Source organism: Sesamum indicum, linkage group LG12 (assembly GCF_000512975.1).
Source record: "Sesamum indicum cultivar Zhongzhi No. 13 linkage group LG12, S_indicum_v1.0, whole genome shotgun sequence".
NCBI classification, from domain to species: domain Eukaryota; kingdom Viridiplantae; phylum Streptophyta; class Magnoliopsida; order Lamiales; family Pedaliaceae; genus Sesamum; species Sesamum indicum.
This window is the reverse complement of record NC_026156.1, coordinates 2,747,564-2,769,179: the sequence shown is the minus strand read 5'-3', so window position 1 is coordinate 2,769,179 and position 21,616 is coordinate 2,747,564. Positions and strand designations below refer to the sequence as shown.

At 37.5% G+C, this 21,616-nt stretch overlaps 5 protein-coding genes and 1 long non-coding RNA gene across 8 annotated transcripts; 3 read left to right on the top strand and 3 right to left on the bottom strand.

Moving 5' to 3' along the window:
- On the top strand, window positions 312–2,092 carry LOC105175250 (glucan endo-1,3-beta-glucosidase 4). 2 transcript variants are annotated; one of them, XM_011097635.2, is made up of 4 exons: window positions 312–736; window positions 819–930; window positions 1,150–1,398; window positions 1,857–2,092. In XM_011097635.2, exons 2-4 carry the CDS (start codon window positions 822–824, stop codon window positions 1,889–1,891), a joined length of 393 nt encoding a protein of 130 aa, XP_011095937.1. In that variant the 5' UTR covers window positions 312–736; window positions 819–821; the 3' UTR covers window positions 1,892–2,092. The 2 variants fall into 2 exon arrangements, with proteins under 2 accessions (XP_011095937.1, XP_011095938.1); XM_011097636.2 differs by having other exon boundaries at window positions 318–736; window positions 836–930.
- LOC105175249 (CASP-like protein 2B1) lies at window positions 3,079–5,567 on the top strand. The gene is made up of 3 exons (XM_011097633.2): window positions 3,079–3,914; window positions 4,012–4,144; window positions 5,166–5,567. Exons 1-3 carry the CDS (start codon window positions 3,691–3,693, stop codon window positions 5,415–5,417), a joined length of 609 nt encoding a protein of 202 aa, XP_011095935.1. The 5' UTR covers window positions 3,079–3,690; the 3' UTR covers window positions 5,418–5,567.
- LOC105175248 lies at window positions 6,954–8,657 on the top strand. Its single transcript, XR_848893.2, has 3 exons — window positions 6,954–7,088; window positions 8,065–8,215; window positions 8,505–8,657. It is a non-coding gene; the product is annotated as an uncharacterized LOC105175248 (long non-coding RNA).
- Window positions 9,096–11,875, bottom strand: LOC105175247 (leucine-rich repeat flightless-interacting protein 2). 2 transcript variants are annotated; one of them, XM_020698497.1, is made up of 5 exons: window positions 11,085–11,875; window positions 10,084–10,302; window positions 9,911–10,009; window positions 9,557–9,697; window positions 9,096–9,473 (listed from the first exon to the last, which is right to left on the bottom strand). In XM_020698497.1, exons 1-5 carry the CDS (start codon window positions 11,577–11,579, stop codon window positions 9,255–9,257), a joined length of 1,173 nt encoding a protein of 390 aa, XP_020554156.1. In that variant the 5' UTR covers window positions 11,580–11,875; the 3' UTR covers window positions 9,096–9,254. The 2 variants fall into 2 exon arrangements, with proteins under 2 accessions (XP_020554156.1, XP_011095934.1); XM_011097632.2 differs by having other exon boundaries at window positions 9,097–9,473; window positions 9,557–9,667.
- LOC105175246 (serine acetyltransferase 1, chloroplastic) lies at window positions 11,959–13,404 on the bottom strand. Its single transcript, XM_011097631.2, has one exon. It carries the CDS (start codon window positions 13,108–13,110, stop codon window positions 12,172–12,174), a length of 939 nt encoding a protein of 312 aa, XP_011095933.1. The 5' UTR covers window positions 13,111–13,404; the 3' UTR covers window positions 11,959–12,171.
- Window positions 15,660–21,610, bottom strand: LOC105175245. The gene is made up of 6 exons (XM_011097629.2): window positions 21,383–21,610; window positions 17,898–17,989; window positions 17,678–17,800; window positions 16,779–17,594; window positions 16,472–16,688; window positions 15,660–16,201 (listed from the first exon to the last, which is right to left on the bottom strand). Exons 1-6 carry the CDS (start codon window positions 21,528–21,530, stop codon window positions 15,783–15,785), a joined length of 1,815 nt encoding a protein of 604 aa, XP_011095931.1. The 5' UTR covers window positions 21,531–21,610; the 3' UTR covers window positions 15,660–15,782.

The window sequence follows — 21,616 nt, the reverse complement described above, 5'->3', positions numbered from 1 at the left end:
ATGAGTGATAGTGTTATCATAGTAAAAGGCGGTAATGATCTGGAGCTGATTATCAGGACATGTGGGGCAAAGGAAAAAGAGGATCAGGAGAGAATCCCTTGCTTTTGCTACTTTATGTTTCCTTCGGCGGTAAGGAGATCTTGATGCTCTAACCACAGGAGGTTTCGATGATTCTATGCTGTCTATCTTTTCTCCTAACATGCCATGACGTTGGATTAGCCTGTCCCTGAGAAGAAATTAAAATAATATCATTCTGATAGTTATTGAAATTCATTCCCCTCAAGAATTTACCAGCTTATTGTAAAAATGCGGTGAACTAAGTAGACATGTAGTTAAACATGAAAAACCCATGATGCGTGCAGTTAAACATGAAAAAACCATGATGGAAAATCGTCTTTCAGGTTTGTAATATTTGTGGTATGGTAAAAAGTAAAAACTGGTTCGACACAGTCTGCCCGGGATTAACTTCTGTCAATCGAATATTGGCAAACCAAGGTCAGTCAACAGAACAACTCAGCATACAGTAATTTGTCTTTGATATTTCAGTAAGATTTTACCAATCTGGCTTTTATAAGTAAATTTCAAGAATCCCACATCGGATTACCGCACTCCAGTTTTTTATTCCATTGATAAGGTTGTTTCTGGTGACCTTACATAGTATGCATCAAGGATAAGATTCAAGGTGTATTACATCTAGAGTCATTGTCCTAGGATCTGAAGAAGGCTACAAATTCAGGTTTTCAACTTTCCTAAAGATAGAATATGTCCTACTTCTTTGTTAACTCCACTCATTACTTTTTGCATCCTTCATAACCCAGACTATGCCAACTTCCAGGTCTCGTGAAAGCTTCAAGACCAGGCCAATGTCGGTAGAGTTGATGAAGATTCTCCTCGCCCTGATCTTTTTGCTGTCAGTATTACAGAATTCTGGTAACACTCTTAAAAACTCTCTGATCTATAATTCCTTATTTGCATCTGCTGAATCTTCCATTCTCCCGAAAATTTATCAAGGTTCATGTAAGCTGTGTTACTTGAGAGAGTTTTAAATGCATCAAACGGTTAAACACAGAAATCGAGGTTTCAAAAACTTAAAAACATTGGTTAAGTATCCTGTTTCTGATATTTGAATCATTGTCTGCCTGGTTTTAGATGGACAGTTTGAGGACTACTGCGTAGCAGACGAGCAAACTCCAGAGGACCAGCTGCTGGCGGCCATGAACTGGGCGTGTGGCAACGGGGCAGACTGCAGAGCGATCCAAGAGAACCAGCCATGTTACCTTCCAAACACAGCAAGGGACCATGCATCTTATGCATTCAACAGCTACTATCAGAATATGAAGCACAAAGGAGGAAGTTGCTACTTCAATGCTGCTGCAGTTTTAACTGGTCTTAATCCAAGTAAGAAATCTCAACATGTATTCATCAAATTACACCGCATATGATTTCAAAACCTATCGTTGAACTTAGGCACAAATGATCCATGAAATTGCTTGTATATTCTTGGAGAAGTGATTAACAAGACAATGCATGTGCCTAAACACTGCAGCCCCATGTGTAATTAATGTTAAATGAAGGGTCCTGGATCTCAAAGACAAAAGTTATAAAACGTTAACGTTAGGTGTGGTTTACGAAATTTCAATAAAAATATAGTAAAAAGTTGCCTGGAGAAGTAGCATAAACGTGATCATAAACCGCTAGTTTTGCATTTTTTCCTTATGCTCCAGTTATTTATAATTGATCTGACCAGCCTATGACTCAGTTTGATGACTAGTGTTTTTCTTTTTCTTTCTTACGTTTGTTTGATGAGGATACAACACAGAGATTCTGAAGTTAGTGTATTTTGTTATCAATGGCAGGCCACGACCCGTGCAAGTTTGAGTACCTCCCTTGAGAGCCAGCACTAAATAGAAGGGCTTCTTCCTCCAAAGATCTTCACAATTATAGCAATAGGGGTCTGAAAACTTTGTATTACAAATTCACAGTGAAATTCTTGGACTTAAAAGAGTTACTTGTTATCTTCATTATGTGCTTTTGATTGTAATAAAAACGGTTAGCATGTCATACAATATCCAATTTGGGCTTCTAAACTCAATCTCGACCAATTGGGCCCTCAATTCAACCTGTTGCTTTGGGTAGGCTAACCTTCGCGTGATTGTAATTTCAGATTGATGCAGACGAATTGGGCCTAAATGTTACATGCACTCTGTCGGCCCTCAACTCAAAGAATCAAGGAATGAGGGATGTTTAATGGTTTGTGTATGTAAGGATGATATGATTATGACGCCACACTCTCATTCACCTACCTAATACTTTCAATCAAAACCTAAAAATGAGATATGAACATAAATTAGGTGATATAAATGCGGTATTTCCGTTCTTCTTTCTTTTTTTGGCTCTAATCCCATAATGGATTCCGTAAATTGAAAATTTGGTTCTTTTTTAATTTATAAATCTTAATTTTTTAATTAGTGATTAAGAGCTAATAATATTACATCAATAATTGAGTTATAAATATTTAAAATAAAAAGCCTTCTCCTTGAAGGACTTTTTGAAATAAAAAGGTGAATTGTAATTTATCCTCTATGAAAAAAATAATTTATTTTCTAATTAAATAGATAAATTGTTTTATTTTAAAAATATAAGGAGATAAATTGTTGTATTTTAAAAAATATAGAGTAGATTTATTATTTTTTTTATAAAAAAAATTTACTCATTTATAATATTACAAAAAAAATTATTATATTTTTCTGTAAAAATAAAACTATTACAACAATGATAAGGAAAAAAACCAAATATGTAATAGTGGAGAATGTGATCATCAATTGTTGTCTTTGTTGTCTATCTGTACAGCAAGTTGTGTTGTGCCCCTCTGCCTCTGCTGCATCCTCCATCCAAATTTCAACATGTGGTGACACTTGAATTGAAATCTTGACAACGCTACTGTCTGAAATAATAAATAAAATAAAAATAAAAATACCAATTTCCCTGCTTTCTCTCTCCTCTCGTTCTTTCACCACGCGCAACAAAGGACAAAGGGTTAATCATGAATTCCACCACTAACACCTTTAAATGAGATGAGAGAGAGATTCTCACCTCAAAGAACGCTCTCGCTCCGATAACTCTCTCTCTCTCTCTCTCTTCACCTTTGTCTTCCTTGGAACAAGAAACGAGTGACCCCTCCCCGGAAAACTGTCTTGAATCTTAGGTTCTTTAATGCTGTTCCAGATGTCTGATGACCCCTCATTCAATGTTAATTCAGCCCATCTTAAAAGCTCCCTGAATTTGTGAACGTACTGGCCTATCCCTGTTCTTACACATAATTCAACATAACCCTTCTCTAATCACAATTAAAAACTTGATCTTTTTCGTTAATGTGGTAGAGAACATCTAGCCAAGCAACTTGGCAGTCATATAACCCTTTAGTAAACCTCCACCACCAAGTATCCCAATTTTAAGTTTATTTCTTTCTAAGGAAAACTGTAGTGGGGGGCATTAAATTTCCTGAATATGAAATGGTCTACTAGAGTGTTGGTCTATTTAAGTGTCGGAATGTAGGTAGGTGAAGACATTGAGTTTATCGTACTATATATGTTTCTAGTGCGCCGTGTTCTGTGTGTATGGTTTCTCCCTTCTTAGAACATTGGTGGTTGTGCATCACTGTGCAAAGATTGGTTGTAGATTGTAAGAAAGATGAGCTATCTTGGTGTGGGTGTGAGTCCGGGTAATGTTCCTGTTTATCATGGGAGCAATGTGAAGGTGATTGACAGAAGAGTGAAGGTTGCAGAACTGGTTTTGAGGTGTGTGATCTGTGTTTTAGCAATTCTTGCTGCTGTTCTTATAGGGACTGACACACAGGTTAGGGAAATCTTCACAATTCGGAAGAAAGCCAAGTTTACAGACATGAAAGCCCTCGTGTAAGGCCTTCTTCTTTCTCTCTTTAGTGATTGCTAAGAAGTTGTTTTCAGACATTTGGTCTTCTGGTTTACTAATCTTAATGTTTTTTTCTTGCAGTTTCTTGGTAATAGCCAATGGGTTGGCCGCTGCCTACTCGCTGGTCCAAGTTTTGAGGTGTGTTTTGAGTATGATTAGAGGGACTGTGCTATTCAGCAAGCCCTTGGCTTGGGCCATTTTCTCTGGTGATCAGGTACTCAAACTGTGCTTGATTTTTACAGTCTTTACTCTTGTGTTTGCAGCTATGAGGTTACATCTTTACTGGAGATACTTTCGTTTCCGCAGATAATGGTTTGAAGTTATTTAATTCTTTCAAGCATCTGCTCCTTGGGAAATTATGTCCATTGTAGTACTTTGTGTTCCTTCATTTTGCCTCACCTGGTAAAAGGGGGGACATTTGATAAAAGGATAGGGAAAAGTTATTCAGCCTGTTGCTTCATGACAGCAAAATTCTGCTAACCTGCTATGCTATACAGACAGCCCAGTGTGTAATTTCAACCTTCTGAGGATCTAATAGTTTTTTACAGGAATTATTCCCTGAATATTAGCAGCCACACCTACTTTCTGGTCCTCCGAACACCAAATTTTGCAATTATTTCTCCTCTAAAGTCTCAAGAAACCCAAATTTTGCTCCAACACATGTAATAGTGACGTTAGGCAACTGATACTCTGGCCTCGGACACGTTCCAGAACACCTGTCATGGTTCAGGACAAAGCTGGACCTGGTACCTGACGACAGTTGGATTGAAATTGGAAACGTTCTCTGTTAAAATGAAGAATTGGCTAACTAATCCCCGAACAAAATTCCGATGAATTGCTGAATTTGCAGTTCACTCCATCCGAATAGCTTGGAGGTCTATAACACAAGTTTACTGCTTAGCCAGCTAAAGATAGAAGAAATCTGTTCAAGAGTTAAACCCTGTGCGGGAACCTATACTTTTGCAGGAAAAGGAGAAAAAATCCTTTTGCCATGGTAAGACGAAGGCGTCTCCAATTAGGCTCTCAAGTATACATGTTTTTTGGTTAATGAAGTATCACCTTCAGTAGCATCCTAACTGAAGGTTATTATTCTAGTCAGGTCCTGAAGGTTCTCAGTTGCTCAAATCTTGCTGGATATCTTTATGCAAATGTGTACTGCATAAGTTAGTGTAACACAGACACAGGGAATACGTACATAAACTTGACATGTTAGTGTTGGTTTTCACTGGTTGCAGGTAATGGCCTACTTGAGTTTGTCTGCAGTGGCAGCTTCAGCGCAGTCGGCGGTCTTCGCCAAACTAGGGCAACCGGAACTCCAATGGATGAAAACGTGCACTTTGTATGAGAAATTCTGCAACCAGGTGGGGGAGGGCGTGGCCAGTGCAGTACTCGCGAGTCTTTCCATGGTGGTCCTCTCAGCCATTTCAGCTTTTAGTCTCTTTCGTTTGTATGGAGACAGTAAAGGAAAGAGCAGTGGAGGGTGGTGAACGAAACCACAACTCTTTCTTGGCTTGTCTCTTGAGAATGAAGATATGTATCATGTTTTTATGAACAGAAGTAGCGTAGCATGTTTCCATGTATGTGAAAGATGATGATCCTTTTGGTTGTGTAATGAAGTGATGTTTGCTTTTGTGTAAGTTTTTTCAATGGTGTTGGTCATGGATAAGTCTCTGTTAAACTACCTTAGATGAAGCTCGACAACGTTGCCTGATTGAATAAAATGAAAATGTAAAGATGACAAGGAGGAGAATATGTGAGCCGCTCTGCTTCCATTTGTTCGTTGCTGTTGATCAGTTTGTCTATGGCAAACGGGTCTTAGGGCCTGCTTGTAAAAATGAGATGTGACCTGCTTTGGATTGACGTGGATTCGTAGAGGTTTGCATAATTCGGTTTACCAGTTGAACTGTACCAGAATCGAATATTTTAAAAATATGGTATTTGGTTTCATTATGATTTTGTGCGCCCTAATTATTACTTTGAGAACGGACAAGACAAACAACAAGGCTGCAAGAGGCTGGTTTCTCTACACTGCCCACGAAATAGTTGAAACGGCTGCCGCTCATCCAACATCACAGGACTGCAGTAATCCCTAACTAAGGGGAAATTTTAAGGCAATATTTGGTGAACTAATTACTTATCATACAACTAATATCAATATGTCGATGCCAACCCTGCAACTCGCTTGAATATCTCAAAAATTCAAAGACTATGGAAAATTAGACCCAAGTGAAATTTTCGAAAAATTCCTTGACAGTGTTATGGCTTGGTCAATGGCGTGTCAAAATGGGCACATGGAGCCAATTGAGACGGTCTTATTACCCTTCCCCTTTTCTCTATTGATGTTTTTTGTGATGAGGAACCTAAATCTCTTGAACAGCCTTTGATTAATGAAATTTATTAGATAAAAAAAAACTAACATAAATATGTCATTAATCGTAAAATCGACGTAATTTTAATTGATTTGATTTGTTCAAATCTAATTTAGATAAAGACAAAATCTTAATAAAAACGCCAGACAAACCCCCCATTGGCGCTACAGGCTTCAGTAATAATATCGACATGCCTTCTATGCTAGTAGAGTATTTGTAGGGAGGGCAGATGATTAAAAAATTTTCAGAATTATGGATGAGAAGAACACAGATTTAGCCCATTGTACCGTACGTTTACGGCATGACAACAGGTTTCTTGAAAAACAATATGAAATTCTTGAAATCTCATAATCGTTCAACCCAAATTTGATCTTCTTTTCTAAAAGTTTTTGAATTTTCTTAAAAACCAATTAACAAACGGCCCTACGTAATTGTTAATGACTTTCACACAGTCATTAATATACAGTCAACCTCAATGGAAACTGAAAACTAAAGCTTTTGGACAACTAAAAGAAAAAGGAAGGAAAAATGATAAAAACTGAAAGAGAAGTAGCTAATGAAGGAATATTTACAAGGAGGAATATAAATCCAATAAACTAAGAAATGGGGAATTAATTAATAGCATAGAATAAAAGAGTTGGTAGAATAAATCGTACAAAAAGGTCCGTCCTAGGTTTATTCTGTCTACACAACACAACAATAGTACTCTCTCAGGTTCTTGTTCTTCTGACACCAATACACTGCTTTCTCAACCTCGTACAAAAATCTCCTTCGGTCAACACAAACATGGTAATCCTCACCTCAACAACCCCTTCCCCGCTTCTCTTATTTCATCTACACTCTTTGATTTCAAAACCACCCATGTCTGATTTCTTGCGCTTCTCACGGCATTCAATTGGTGTTCTTGCTTTCTTCACAGTTTTTTCTCCTGAGTTGTAGGAAATTTTCACTTTCTTTTTTTTTTTTTTTTTTGTGTGTGTGTGTGTGTTTCTTTACATAGGAGAATAAAAGAAAACAGTAAGTATTTTTTATACTTTGAATTTCATTGTAAAATTTTATGTTCTTTTCTCTTTGGAGTCCAGTTTTTTTTATCCCCTGGGCAGCCGTTACTTTGATTTATTGTTTTTTCTTTACAATGTACGTATATTGAAATCAAAGTTGGGTGTTAGCGTAAGGGTTCTGACATCGCTGGTGGTGGATCCAGAGCCGGAGGGAGGTGATAGAGGCAGGCAGACGCTGAGATGCCAATTGCCTGCACAGGCGTTACTTTTTAGTTTGCTTCCGTGGCCTGATTAGGGTTTTACACACCATTTCTGCTTTCCTTTTTTTTTTTTTTTTTTTCAAACCATTTTCGGTCTTTTTTAGAGGATTTCAATTTTTTTATTCCCCCACCGCCAAAGCCCAGAAGGTGATGGAGGTGGAAGATGGCTTCAATTTTATTTTATTTAATCTCTTTTTCATCTTTTGTATTATAAGTCAAACTTCGAAATTTGGAAGTTTAAAAAAAAAGTTAATGAAAGAATATTAAAAATATATAATAATTTTGACTTGTTTTAATTCGAAATTTGGAAGTTTATATTAATTCGAAATCTGTAATATGTACAGTGTAAATAAAGACGAGTAAAAATTCCTCTAGTTTTTGTAAACCCTCACCATTCATAATTAAAGATGCTTTTCTTTTTATCTTATATGTGCAAATTTGAGTAGTGAAATATATAGTTGCATGCATGAGCATCAAAAGGTTTGATGAATATGGGTTTTGCAGACTGTATCAAAGAGGCTGGCGCGGAAGAAGGTGGCCAAGTTTGAGAAGAACATCACGAGGAGAGGAGCGGGTCCTTTGTCATCCAAGAAGCCTAGTTTTGAACCCGCACACATTGTTCTTATTCTCTTTGCAGTCTTGGTCGTCTCCTCATGTACTATTTCTTCTATATATATCCTCAACCATCATCATTGCAGGTTTTAATATCTACGATGTATCGTTTTTTAGTCGTGCTGCTTACAGTTTCATTCTTCTAGTTTCGTAGATCAAGTAAGAAGATTGTTTAAACGTTTCATTACTCTATAGAACAAATTGCTATAACCGAAGCTGCATTGCCAATCCTAGTATTTTTTATTTTTTGTCAACGGAACTTACATATACTCCAGTTGAAGTTTCCTTTTGTGTTTTCTTCGCTTTTTAATTTATTTTGGTGGATTTTGCAGTTATCTTTCAGGTCGTGAGGATGGCGCTTAATGGTGGAATACCCACAGAAAATGAAGTTGACTCCTGAAAGGGCTGGCTTCTGGGATGTGTTATGAGAGTTCTATTATACCATATCATCAGCTTACCTAGAAAATGAAATTACAGTACTTATATTGAACAAGAAAAATTAAGGAAATAATATAATAGAGTGATTGAATGCAAACTGTTTATGCTTCTTAGCACTCTCTTTTTGGCCTCTTATTACTTCTTAGAAAGGAGTTTATATATCCTGGATTCAATCCTCAAGAAGCCATGCAAGTCATAATATCCTTGTTAGTTTCTGCTATGAAGAAAACTTTTCTATTTTTTGTAATTGTGCAAACATACGACACCAGCAATCAACCTCAACATGTGGTCTACCTCTTTACAAGGTCTCTCAGACAACTTTGGCACCTAATTTTTCACACAACGAGGAATCAACTTAACCTGTGGGAAAAAAATATAAGAAGCAGCTATCTACGCCCAAGTATAGAGCACAGAACAATTGTGAGGTTATAATTGACACCTGTTAATTTAAATAATGCAATTCGAATATATATGGATGATGTGTTATGTATTAAATTTCTTTCTAATGAAATTGCCTCACATCTTATCATATATATATCAATAAGCTGAATGTTCCAACAAGGTGAAGTTTCAGGAACTGCAAAAAGTAGTGGATGTAAGAGCGAAAGCGGAGTGCTTGATATAAATCTACAGGATTTAGAACATCAGAAGAGTTTATGATGCGTTTGCTTTCCACGTGCGCATTTGCTTCCATCAGACCTGCGAGCTGTGCGGACTAAACCCTTTCCTGTCCTGGAAGATTGGGAACAATCGGAACTTTTCGACAGCTTCGTTCCACAAGTATTAAAGGCAATTTCATCAGATGATTGTGTAATGCTTGTGGACAATCCAGCATCATCAGGGGAGTTATAAACACCAAATTCCTACAAGGAATAGCATATAGGTAATTAATATGTATATTTATTTTGAGATTTTGACACAAGTAGTGGGTGCAAAGGACAAGTACCTTTGACTTTGTCTTGGCATAAGGTGTTAGGCAGGGATTCAAATCTTTGAGGAACATGTCATCTGGGCTCTCTGGGGTTGTGTAATCCCCGGAGCTGAATTCCTGATCAAACTGTTCACCAGAGGAAATTTTAAGAATTTTCTGAGAAAGAGCCACAACAAAATGTCATACAACTATATGTATGTTATTTATACAAACATCAAATGCATTAATATTTTACGGGACATAATTTAGTAATTTTGAAGCAGGACACTGAAGTTTCGCTAGTGATTTTCATGAATAGGGGTTTTCAGTTTAAGTTAGACTTGCCCTTCTTTAATCAGTAACCTGGATACCAGTTCAAAATGTTTTTACCAGAGAATTAGCTGCCTCTTCTTGATCATATGATGGTGTTCTTGGAGAGCAGAAATGGTTGTCACGGTATCCTCTTCCAGAATATTTGTCTGCCTTCACCTGTGACAAAAGAAGAGATGTTAAACGGAATATGATCCCTATACAACTGGGTTACAAGTGAATATGATTGCTACCTCTGCAAGATCCTCAGCAAGACATTGCAGTTGCCCAGTAAGAGAAGTGACCTGCCTCTGAAGACTTGGGATCAGTTGTTTTGCCTGTTTTAGTTCTGACCCTTGCTTCTCCAAGAGGTCCTGAAGTTGTGAATTCATGACATCCGGGAAGAGAATGGAACTTTTTAGAGACTTTATCTCTTCCCTTTGCTTCAAGCACAAGTCCTTCAACTTTTCAACCTAAAAATTGTATAATATTAGTGACATCCAAAAATGGCCTCACTGAAAAGTATATATCTTGCCCGAAACAAACCTATTTGACAAAGTAGAACAGATTGAGAACAAAGGCACACCTCTATAGCTTTTCTTATGAACCAAAAGTTCACCTTGACAAAGAAAAATGAACAATGCAAAACAAAGCATCTCCTTATCATGTTCCAACACTTTTTGTTGCCTTTACAAAATCAGTCAGGGGTGAAAACTATATTATCCAGGGCTTAGGCAGTAGAGTACCAAGCATTTGAAATAAATTGGTCTCAAGAGAGTAATTTCAAATATCTTGCACTTTTCTAGCATTAGTTGAGCTTTGACCAAAAGGAAAGGGTAGTCCTCATCAAAGGGATCACAATTTCGAATGAAGAGGATATTCACAAGATAAATGCATCTGTGAAAACAAATCATTCTCACCACATCCAAAATCTAGAAGCCCGTCATGTACATCAAGGAGGTACCGCTTGAGCATACAATTTGCTAGGCAAAGCAAATCAAAGACAAAGAAGTTCATGCAATCAGCGAATTGAGTCACCACTAATTGTTGTGGATGCAATGCAGGTGACTACAGATGACTTTAGCACTAAAATTGCCGCAATTTTTTCCAATCAGCCACAACACAAAGCATGCAATCAGCCTAAATAGCCAACAAACACACAAAAACAGAGTACCCGATATCATATTCTCTTACTTGATTAAAACCCAATAAAATTCAGTAAACAACAACCAAACTAGTGGAGAAATAAATTTACCTCTCTGTTTTTCTCCTCAAGCAAAATCTTGAGCTCAGCAATCTGCTCCTCCTGTTCCTTGTTCAAACTTAATAGTTCCCTCTCACTTCTCAACACCATAGCCAGAGTCCTCGTATTACTTTTGACCTCGGTAAGCGCCTTCTTCGAACTTTCCTCTCCCCTTTTAGCCCCTGCGGAAGATCCAGATGACCCCTTAAACAACTTCTTGTGAAGCCCACTTAGTCCGCTACTCTTTTTCGCAGTCTTCTTCAAATCCTCCGCCAGAAAATCAGCGGCGATAACAAATTTGGGTCCCTTGTCGAAATTCTTGGCCTTCTTATTCTCCACCAATTTCTTGACCATGGAACCCAAATTGATGTGGGTGGCATCTTTTTTCTTGGTGAGAGCACGTGACGTCTCACGGGAGGAGGAAAACTCAGCGGATGAGGAGGGGTCGGATTTGGTGGAGCTGTTGAGGCTGTTGGTGTAGCGAGTTGCAGACCTGATTGAAGCCATTCTTGATTCTTGAGAAATTTGCTTTTGGATTTAATTTTGGGAACTGAGAGTGATGATAATTTTGAATTACAGGAAAGAAGGAGGATTTGGGGGCTAGTGAGAAAGAGATGGAGAGTATCTGTGTGCTGGATTTTGTCTGAGGATAATCAGAGGCGCTGTCTGAATTCAAATTTTCGCGTGGGAGCCAATTCATTGTCAAATTTTTAGGCTACTGTGAGGACGAAAATGGCCTCCGCAGGGGCGGGATTTAGATTTTTGAAGGGTCAGGGGACTCCGTCGTTTAGTGTTACCGGGGTTAGACATGTCAATTAGACAGCCTCAATTTGGTTGCAAATCCTAACGACAGAATAGAACAACGATTTTACAAGGAACCAATAAAGATTAAATAATGTTGATACACTAATTAAGAAGGGAACAAGTTTCCAACCATACTAGACTGAGGAATTCAAAAGTGAAAATTGTGGTACAAAAACGTGTGTGAACTCATACAGCCATATCTTTCTACTGATACTATGTACATACAGAAGTTGAGCATAGGAAAAACAAATAGCCAAAGGCAGAGCATCTCAGGAATAACACAAGCAAAGGCTGTTCATCTCAATCCAACTAGTCTGGCAGGATTTCCGACAGCGGTGCCTTGCGGTGGAATTTCCTTCAAGACAATGGATCCAGCACCAATTTTTGCATTTTCTCCAACTTTGACATTCCCCAGAACTTTAGCCCCTGCCCCTATCAGAACTCCATCTCCAATCTTGGGATGCCTGTCCCCCTGAACCTTCCCTGTGCCCCCTAATGTCACGTCGTGCAAAATTGTGACGTTGTTTCCTATAACTGCAGTCTCTCCAATTACAACGCCAGTCCCATGATCAAACATCACTCCACGTCCGATTTTTGCTCCTGGATGGATATCCATTGCAAAAACTTCTGAAACTCGACTTTGAATAAGCAGCGCAAGCACAGTTCTTTTCTGAACCCAGAAATTATGAGCCAGTCTATGGGCTTGGCATGCTAGGAACCCCTTGAAATTCAAAAAGCCGAGAACGTAACTTACACAGGCAGGATCACGCTCTCTCATGGCCTTTAGATCATCTCTTACAGCTTGCTGGATTTCACTGTCTTCATCTAGTGCCTTCAAGAAAACAGAATAAAGGCCATCTTTTGATAGATCTGCATTGCACAACTTGTTAGCTAAATGGTTCGCCAATGTACTCTCCAGTGAACTATGGGACAATACCGTGGAATGATACCACTTTGACAAGATGGGCTCTTGCATTATATCCAACTCTGCCTCCTGTCTTATTTTCAGCCATATGTGATCTTCGCTGCATTCTTGAGGACCGACTTTAAAAGAATTATCGAACCTATTGGCGCAAGAAGCATACTGGTATATGGGATTACAGGAACCGAGATCTGAAGCGCTCGGCCTGCAGAGTCTAATCAACCTGCAGACGGAATTAGTTATTTGGCAGGAGGAAGAATCAGCTGTGAGATATAAATAGTGTTTTGTTGAATTATCAATACATGCTGCCATTGCTTTCAAATGCAAATGCAGAACAAGCGAGAAATGCTGCTGAGAGGATCAGAACGTTTTAGTTGTTGCGGAATTATGGCTATTGCTACACTTATATAGAAGTCAGGATGGACAATTTTAAACCATGCACCCTGAAATCACAGTGAAAGTCCATGGCAATTGCTTACTGGTAAAAATTGATCAATTTACCGATAAAATAATGTTTCCTGATGATTCTTGACAGGGCAACAATGTGTTTAGATTGACTTGCAGACGGACGAAGACGAAAGTCAGGAAACTTCAACGAAATGTGGCACCCACCCAGCAACTAATAAACTATATCGATTTAGTATTTGGATGGGTTTTGTTGTGCAGTATAATTGAATGTAAAGCGGTTGGGTGACTTGGGTCCCTTGATAAACTTTAATAAAGACAAGGTCAAAGAAGTTCAAGTTCACAATGACGCATGGTGTGACGATTTTCTTTTGTCACCGTAAGGCAGAGAGAAAAGGAAAGAGTCAAACAAAAATTGTGTACCTCACTGCTGACAGAACTAGGCTGCGTATATTTCTTGAGCATCACCCTGACTTGGAATTCTTAGTGATACCATTATAATAGTTGAGTGTATATTTTAGCTGTAAGTTCCAATTCAGGATCATCCTTGCTCTTTTATACTTGATGATGATTGCATTTTCGTTCTAATATTATTACAAATGATTGCAATTTCTCCATCTTTTACCGTATAAAGCAGTCCTAATTAGCTTCTCATTCAGGGGAGGAGGTAATGACGGTACCTGGATTCATATTTGCAGATAATGCTCCTATATCATATGCCCATCATTTGCAAGACTCTTTATTAAGACAATAGAAGACGAACTAACTTATTATTTACACTTGTATCAAATCATAATAAAGCAGAAGCTCAAGACTAACTGTAGTTTTTCCTTTTCAGTGGGCGTGGAAGGTTGGAAATAAGTTTTAAAATTTTTTATATTCTCAAATTATTTTTAATATTTTATTTTAAATTAATGTGTCAGTTTAATTTGATATTTATTTTAAGTTTATGGTCCCATTATTATAGTGATTTAATTGTGGTTTAATCAATATTTGACTGTTACATTTTATATATTTTATGTAGCCTATTTATAATTAGATTTATTATAATAATATAAGTTTTAATTAGGCCACTTAATCTTTTATAACAATCAAATTCTTACAACTATTTAAAGGGTTATTAGCTTTCTTCATTTGGCACATTGAGAGAGTGAATTTTGTGTTGATAGTTTATGAGTTTTAAGAAACACTTTATTCTCTCCTACAAGTATTTTTGGAGTTTTGGCAACGTAGTTATGGACTGGTTCCTAGTCTCCTTGTATTTGTGCACATGGGATGAGACATTTCTAAAAGTTAATGGGGTCAGCCATTAAAATATGTATGTAGGGAGGCAATCATGGCTTTAGGTAAGCGAAAAGTGTCATGACTTTCCCATCAGTTCAACTTTTCTAAGTTTATTTCATTTATTTCTTTACTACATGTAATCGTGATAAAATATATAATAATATTTTATATTTGAAGTTATTTTGAGATACGATTATAAACACAAATCATGCAATTTTCACAACAATCTAATGCCATGATTATGATTGTGATTTGTGTTGATTCAGTGCATGATTGTTCTAATTCTTGATTTATGTTTATGCGAAGAAATGTACATTCCATCGAAGATTTATCAAAACAAAAATATGTAGTGATGAAGAATTACACTAATAGTTTCTTATTGATTTCTCAGTTCAATGTAACTGTAAAATTCATATTTTATCACTTTCAATGCATGATTATGTTCTGGCCTTGGAGTTACACTACAAGAAGTTAATCCATGTTAAAAGCATTATAAATAAAATAAGAATATGAACTAGCTAATGAGTCACAGATAAATATATATTAATTTGGGAATTACAGTTTCTTTGATTTAATTAGCAAAGGTGGTTCTGATAGTTATTATTACTTAGTCAGGTTTGTCATGACCACATGGAGAAACGGCTAACTGATTTATGAATAATAATAAAATATAAGTGTTGGATATGAATGACAACTTATGATTATTTATGTTCATATGTTAGTGTTGAATTTTATATTTTCAGGTACTGATGAATAATGTGCAACATAATTTGGAATAATTTAATAGTTCTAATAATATGGAACATGATATATCAGTACACTGATGATAAGTGATACAAGGTGAAATCAAACAAAAGAAAATTGTGGTTAATTTTGTGGCTAATTTTCATGTTACAAGTTATTACGAGAATATTCATTGTTCTTAATTTATATACGTGATATATACACATGGGATGAGACATTGCTGAAGCTAATGGGGTTTTATCCTGAACTCGTGGTTTGCAGTCAGCAACAAGTGTCGTGACTCCCTATCGGTTCAGTTTTTCTTAATTTTTAAGTTTATTTCATTTATTTCCTTACTATATGTAATCGTGATAAAATATATAATGATATTTTACATTTAAAATTATTTTGAGATATAATTATAAACACAAATCATACAATTTCCACCGCATGCGGCTGAGGTGTACAGTAGTATATCACTGTGGTTTTAACAAGACCAAAAATTATATAACTAATGATGGCAGTCTTTAGAATGCCAAACAATACATCATTTACATGGCAGTCGAGCCATACTACTGCTTTTCAGTTGTAGGCTGGCTGCCTGAATTTACTCGGGCTGCTGGTTTGCCCGAGGGACCGGCATCACTGGAACTCTTGCGAGTCCAGTCTTCGTTTTCTTTTATTTTCAGCAGCTCCTTTAGGTGCAGTTCTTCCACACCTTTCTTGTTGGCTGCAGTGGAAGAACTAGGCAACTGCTGTTTGCCGGCTTCAGATCCTCCAACATTGGAAGAACTTGGAGTATTGTTATCTCCAAGTCCTGACCTGTTAGCTTGAGGCAGGCTCGGGAGTTGCACCCTTGGCATGGGGTTGAGTGACGAAGTCAGGAAAGACAGGATGTCAGGCTTCACCCTGACGTCCACCCATTTATTGTCTATCCAGTCTTTCGACACTCTAATGTCTTTCCTCTTTATTGTCAAGAACTTGTTCTCGCCTGCCATCAAATGAGAACTAGATCAATTCTCAGTAATTGTGCATGCATGTCAACCTAAATGCAACAGGACAAGTCTTGTGACAAAAAAATATGTTTCTGACTATACAAGGTTCTAACAGTTAAAAGGGGCCATTTCAAAAGATGAAATCAATGACTTATATTTCAAAACATTTAGCACAGTGATTCTTGTCATGGCTAACAAAGTCTCTGATCAGTCATAAGAACTAATGGTTGAAAGCAGAACTGGGGTTCGATAGTGTTAATACGCACCAGGAAAGTACACTTGAAGGTTACTTCTGGTGGATGTGTCGCATCCAATTACAACACCTTCCCACCAGCCATCACACCACCATGCATCAACTGCTGCCCCTACCTCAAACCTGGCATCAGAAGAATCCCAATGAGGCCACGGCCTCACTGTAAGCCGGCCAGCACATCTCATGCCCAGTTTATCTGGAGCTGCTACTCTGGTTGCCGGTACCCATTCCTACAAAATGCCAACAGATTAATTTGATCATTCTGTACTGTTTAGTTGGAGTTTGACTTAGAAATAAGAACACCAGTAATATTTACATACCTCTAGTTTCTCAGGTCCATCAACATCAGTGATATTGTAGTATTGGACCTTGAGACGCTTTTGTGATGAAGACAAAATCTTGCACCTAAACCAGCAGCCCTTCATACCGCTGTCTTGAGAAAGAAGCTCAATATTTTCATCAACTCTGGGAAAGACTTGATTCTGTGGCTCAGCCACAACAAGCTGATTCTCAGCAATTCCCTTGCCGGGCAGTTTGATTTTCAGTCTCTGACCAGATGGTTCCCCTGGTGCTACTTGATTGTCCTGGACTGAAGTTTTGAGACCAGCAAGCCCACCGGGAACAGGTTCACCCAATCTGAGATTTTTACTTCTCTTGGAACTTGGGGCTGCAGGATCTGGACGGCCAGAGCCTTCTGCTTGTTCACTTGAATGCTGCAGGTTGTTGCTTGACGGGATATGGTATTTCAGAGAGTAGAGAATGGGTTGCATAGAGTAGCCACGTAATTTGCTCAAACTGAAGGCGTTAATGCTGTCGTCTTTGAATTCTCTATGGCACAAAAAACTTTTAAATGATAAATTTTGAGGAAGAATGTCGCCACATTTCTCGAAATCACTGGGAGTCAGAACTGCAGCTAGACCATCAATGCATTTTGCACGAATCTCCTGTTCAGTTGATGTGATGAAAACTTCCCTACATTGGGGGTATAGCTTAGGAATCTGACCCTCAATGTCCTCACGCTGGAGAAAAAGACGAACTCTAGCCATTTTCTCCCCCTGCTGATCCTCATACAAATCTTCCACATAACCAACATGGCATTTTCCTTCTTCATCCGTGATCCACACAAATGAATATACCTGAGGTATCATGAAAAAGGATTATGAGAACAGTTATAAAGGCCAGTTACCAAATCCAAAATTTTCGGCAGTTCAAGACTCACAGGTATGCTAGTTTGATTCCTAAAAAAGGCTACATAGTGCTTCAGCTGCTTGCTACATATCAAGGCTTCACCTGACCACAAAATATCTGAACTTTGTGCTGCTGTTTGTCTGGAACCTTGGATCTGAAATTAAAGTCTTATGTTATAAACCAATGCTAAGTACTCTACTTTGGGGAGATTATTAGAAAATAGAAGGACAGGGATAAATAATGAGAACCACCTCCTCATCCATAGGACTCCCACTCTTGGAGAAACGAATCATAGAAGACATCAGATGTTTCAGATGTGGTGTTCTTTCAATTATTTGCTGATCTGCAAAATCATTAGCAGAAAGAGAAGTTAAAACAATTAAAGATATTCACTTTAGAAAGTAATCCAGAAAACATGCAATCTAAAAGACTGAAAGCCATACTAAGTGCAGTCAGATAGATCTGGAAATATTAAAACTACTACTGAAAGATAAAAGGATTATAAAGTCATTCTAATTGATGTTTCCTTCAAATTTTTGGCACACAGGAAACAAGCAATAGTTCAAATAAAGTCCCCATAGATTTCAACAGCCATCAGGTGAATAAATGTATTTGGAAGAGGGAGAAGAGACTCAAAGCAACTTGACCACTGAGATCTCTAAAAAGGAAACTGCAAGAACAGTTTATGACATTAGAAGAGAAGGCATTCAACAATAAAAATGGGCAAACTGAAACCATTAGTCTGAGTAAGAACATTAATCTATACATCTTATACACATATATGAGAACACATCATAATGAACAAATAGAGAAACATCAGAATGTACATCATCCTAATATCAGTAAAATGAAATTCAGGAGATCATGCATCAAACACCACCTATATAACGAAATTTAGAAGACCAAGTATCAAACCACCTTTCTTCAAAAGGAAGTACCTTTCATTTAGTATTTTTATTTACGGAAAAGATGCAACCCGTAATTCACAACTCTCCTATTTGACTTAATGCAATCGTAATCATCAAAGGTCTCAGATCTTTCTGTATGAGTGTCAGAAACAGTAAAAGTAATTCTTCCAAAAGAGATGGAGCATTGATTTAAACATCCAGGGTTGATTAGTTTATCAATCATACCCTGAGTGAACAATCAATTCATTCAGATGCAGAAACAAAACTTGAAGAAAATACATGGCTATTAAACCACAGGGCCTTACATTTCCCCTTTTCCACCATCAAAGAGTGAATCTATCATTCTCTAACACAGGGAAATTTGGCTACAAAATAGGAAAATTCACAAGCAGCTAAAGACGTTTTACTTGATTGACTCAACGAGAAGTTATTCTATTAGAATACCTCTGGTAGCAAAAAACTCAAGGTTGTTCTACCTTGGATCGAAAGAAGGCGATGATTCCAATGCTCACTAAGAGGAAGTTGTGTGCAAAGAACAGAGAGGAAAGGGCGTTTAAATAGAAAAAATAGCTACGGAACATTAATAGTGCCACCTCAACGTGACGTTAGCACATACGTGTGCATGAATTTGATTCGTTGCATGGTAAGCCCCTCTTTAAAGTTTTTGGATTTTCTACCTACTTACAGATTCTCATAATAAAATTTCGTAAACAGGCGTTAATTCCTATCTATCTGTCTACAGCTTAGGCCTCATCCACGCCGAGGCCAAGCCACAGCTAGAAAGGCAAGCCGCTGGAAAGAAAAGTCTGAAAGAGATTTCCACAATCCAATTGACACCACAATATTTGGAGCAAAAGAATTGAAATAAGGTTTGCAATATCTAGAGTAATCCTGTGCATGTTTTCGTATCAGATTGTTGTCACTACATTTTGTTTCTTTTTCCTGTGCCACATCTTACAATTACCACCGATGTTTTGAGCAACAGCTATGTCATCTAGAGGAAAGGATTTTGCCTCAGTTTAGTTTATTCTGCTTCAAGTAAACCTCATGGTCAAATATTCAGAATATACCATTCTCTTTCAGGAGTTGGTGTTTAATAGGCTTCATTGGATATGGTTATGATTGCATTTCAGTTTTTACTTTACGGCCAAATTATTTTCACACGCTAGAAGTATATAATAGTGACAAAACTTTTCACTTGTCTAGGTGTGTTCATCAACTCCACCAGTCCAGGTCCTTAAGGTTCATCTATAAATTTTGTTGTAACTAGGAAAAAATTTCCGTTAATATTCATCAAGCACAAAAGATAGAGTTTCCTCATTTCTCCCTGTGAACAGTTAATCTATTTCACTATGTTTATAGTCCTATAAGCCCTTCCTTCACCGCAAATTTTGCTGCCACGAGAAGACAAATAGTGTTCGGTGCAAACCTATGTCCAGTCTTCCTACAAATTGATACACAAAATTATATACATGAAAAACACTATAAGATCATCAAAACATCAGGACCTAAAAGTATCATAACATTACAGTTATAGGCATTAGTCCAACAGTTCCCGAGCATGAACTCGTGTCAACCTTTTTCTTCCAAAATGCCTTATTTCTTTCCTCTAATGTTTCTAGACAATATCCTTTAGGGTGCTTCCCCATATTCAATTCGCGGAAAAAATTTCTTGCTTGAGTAAACAAAGAAACAATGTGTAGTATCTCCGTGTGATCATTAGACAAAGAGCACGTAATTAATGCTGCTAAGGATTCAACAGGCTGTGATGTTGCATGAAGCGCATATTTTATTGGTGAAATGATAAAGTTCATCATAAGGAATGAATGGTCGGTTGTACACATCATATGGATGCGTACATTTGGTACTTACAATTCATGTAACCTAGTGGATATCGCCCAGCTATCTTGAATACACCCAACCCAAATCAACAGCACTGACTAGTGTATTATGAAAAAAGAAGAACACGGCCAGCTATCCAAACATATGTCCGAGAAGAATGACTTTAGAACACTACAACATGATTTAAGTTCTTGCCTTTAGAATAGAGATTGTGCTTGACAATATATCTGATATTCAAGTTTGATAACTTAGACACATTATCCTCAAAGATTCACGGGAGGTATAACATAGTTGTAATTAAATCTTCCAACAGTTTAGGTTAAATTTTCTAGGTAACCTTTGAATGTCAATTGACTTATGGAATTTAGTGTTTCAAGGAAAGCCGAATTTTAGATGTTAATTATCTCCTCCACATTTATGGTCTAATAGGGTAAGAGTTAAACATAGTCATTGAGGTTGACAGCATTGATAAACTGAACATCCTAATCGAATCGAGAGAGTGACATATAGAGATAAACTCAAGGATATAGTCATTACTGAGAGTTGCTACAAGCTCTAAATATTGCACTCTCCGATATACTTGGTTCATATAAGATCAGTCGTTTATCAACAATCATCTCCCATAAAGACTTGTGAGTTTACTGAGTCTTTTACGTCAAAGAGATTATTTATCAACCTAGCCTAGGACAAAGCAGAGACTAAGATTTGAGAAAGATGAAAGTATGGTTGTTTGGCCAGCATTGGCAAAAAAAACATAAATCCAAACACTTGATTAAATCAAAGACAGGTCAAAAGCTTCCGATTATCTTCAGTGCCATGCACATTCTCTGCAGAGTTTGCACTTCAGAGCTGATTACCCAAGTGCTGCAATTGCTCCTGTGAACTCATACGAGTAATCTAAATTCTGAAACTACATACACATTTCCCCTGCAAATCATTAATTTCAGAGAATAAAACCATTAAAATTCTACAGGAGCAACACATACTTGAAATGGGAAAGATTGGGCCGCCTCCTGAGGTTACTGACATCAGACATTCTACAACATCTTTTCTTGCTTTCCACCTAGTTCCAGCATGGACTGCGTTCCTGGACCCAAAAACACGTAAGAAGTCCTCTGTCACCGAGTAGATCATGTGCTTTACACTCTTCTCTGCCCCCACCACAGCAAGGAGGGAATTCCCAGTGGAGTCCCTTAAGAGATAGTGAACAACGCGGCTTC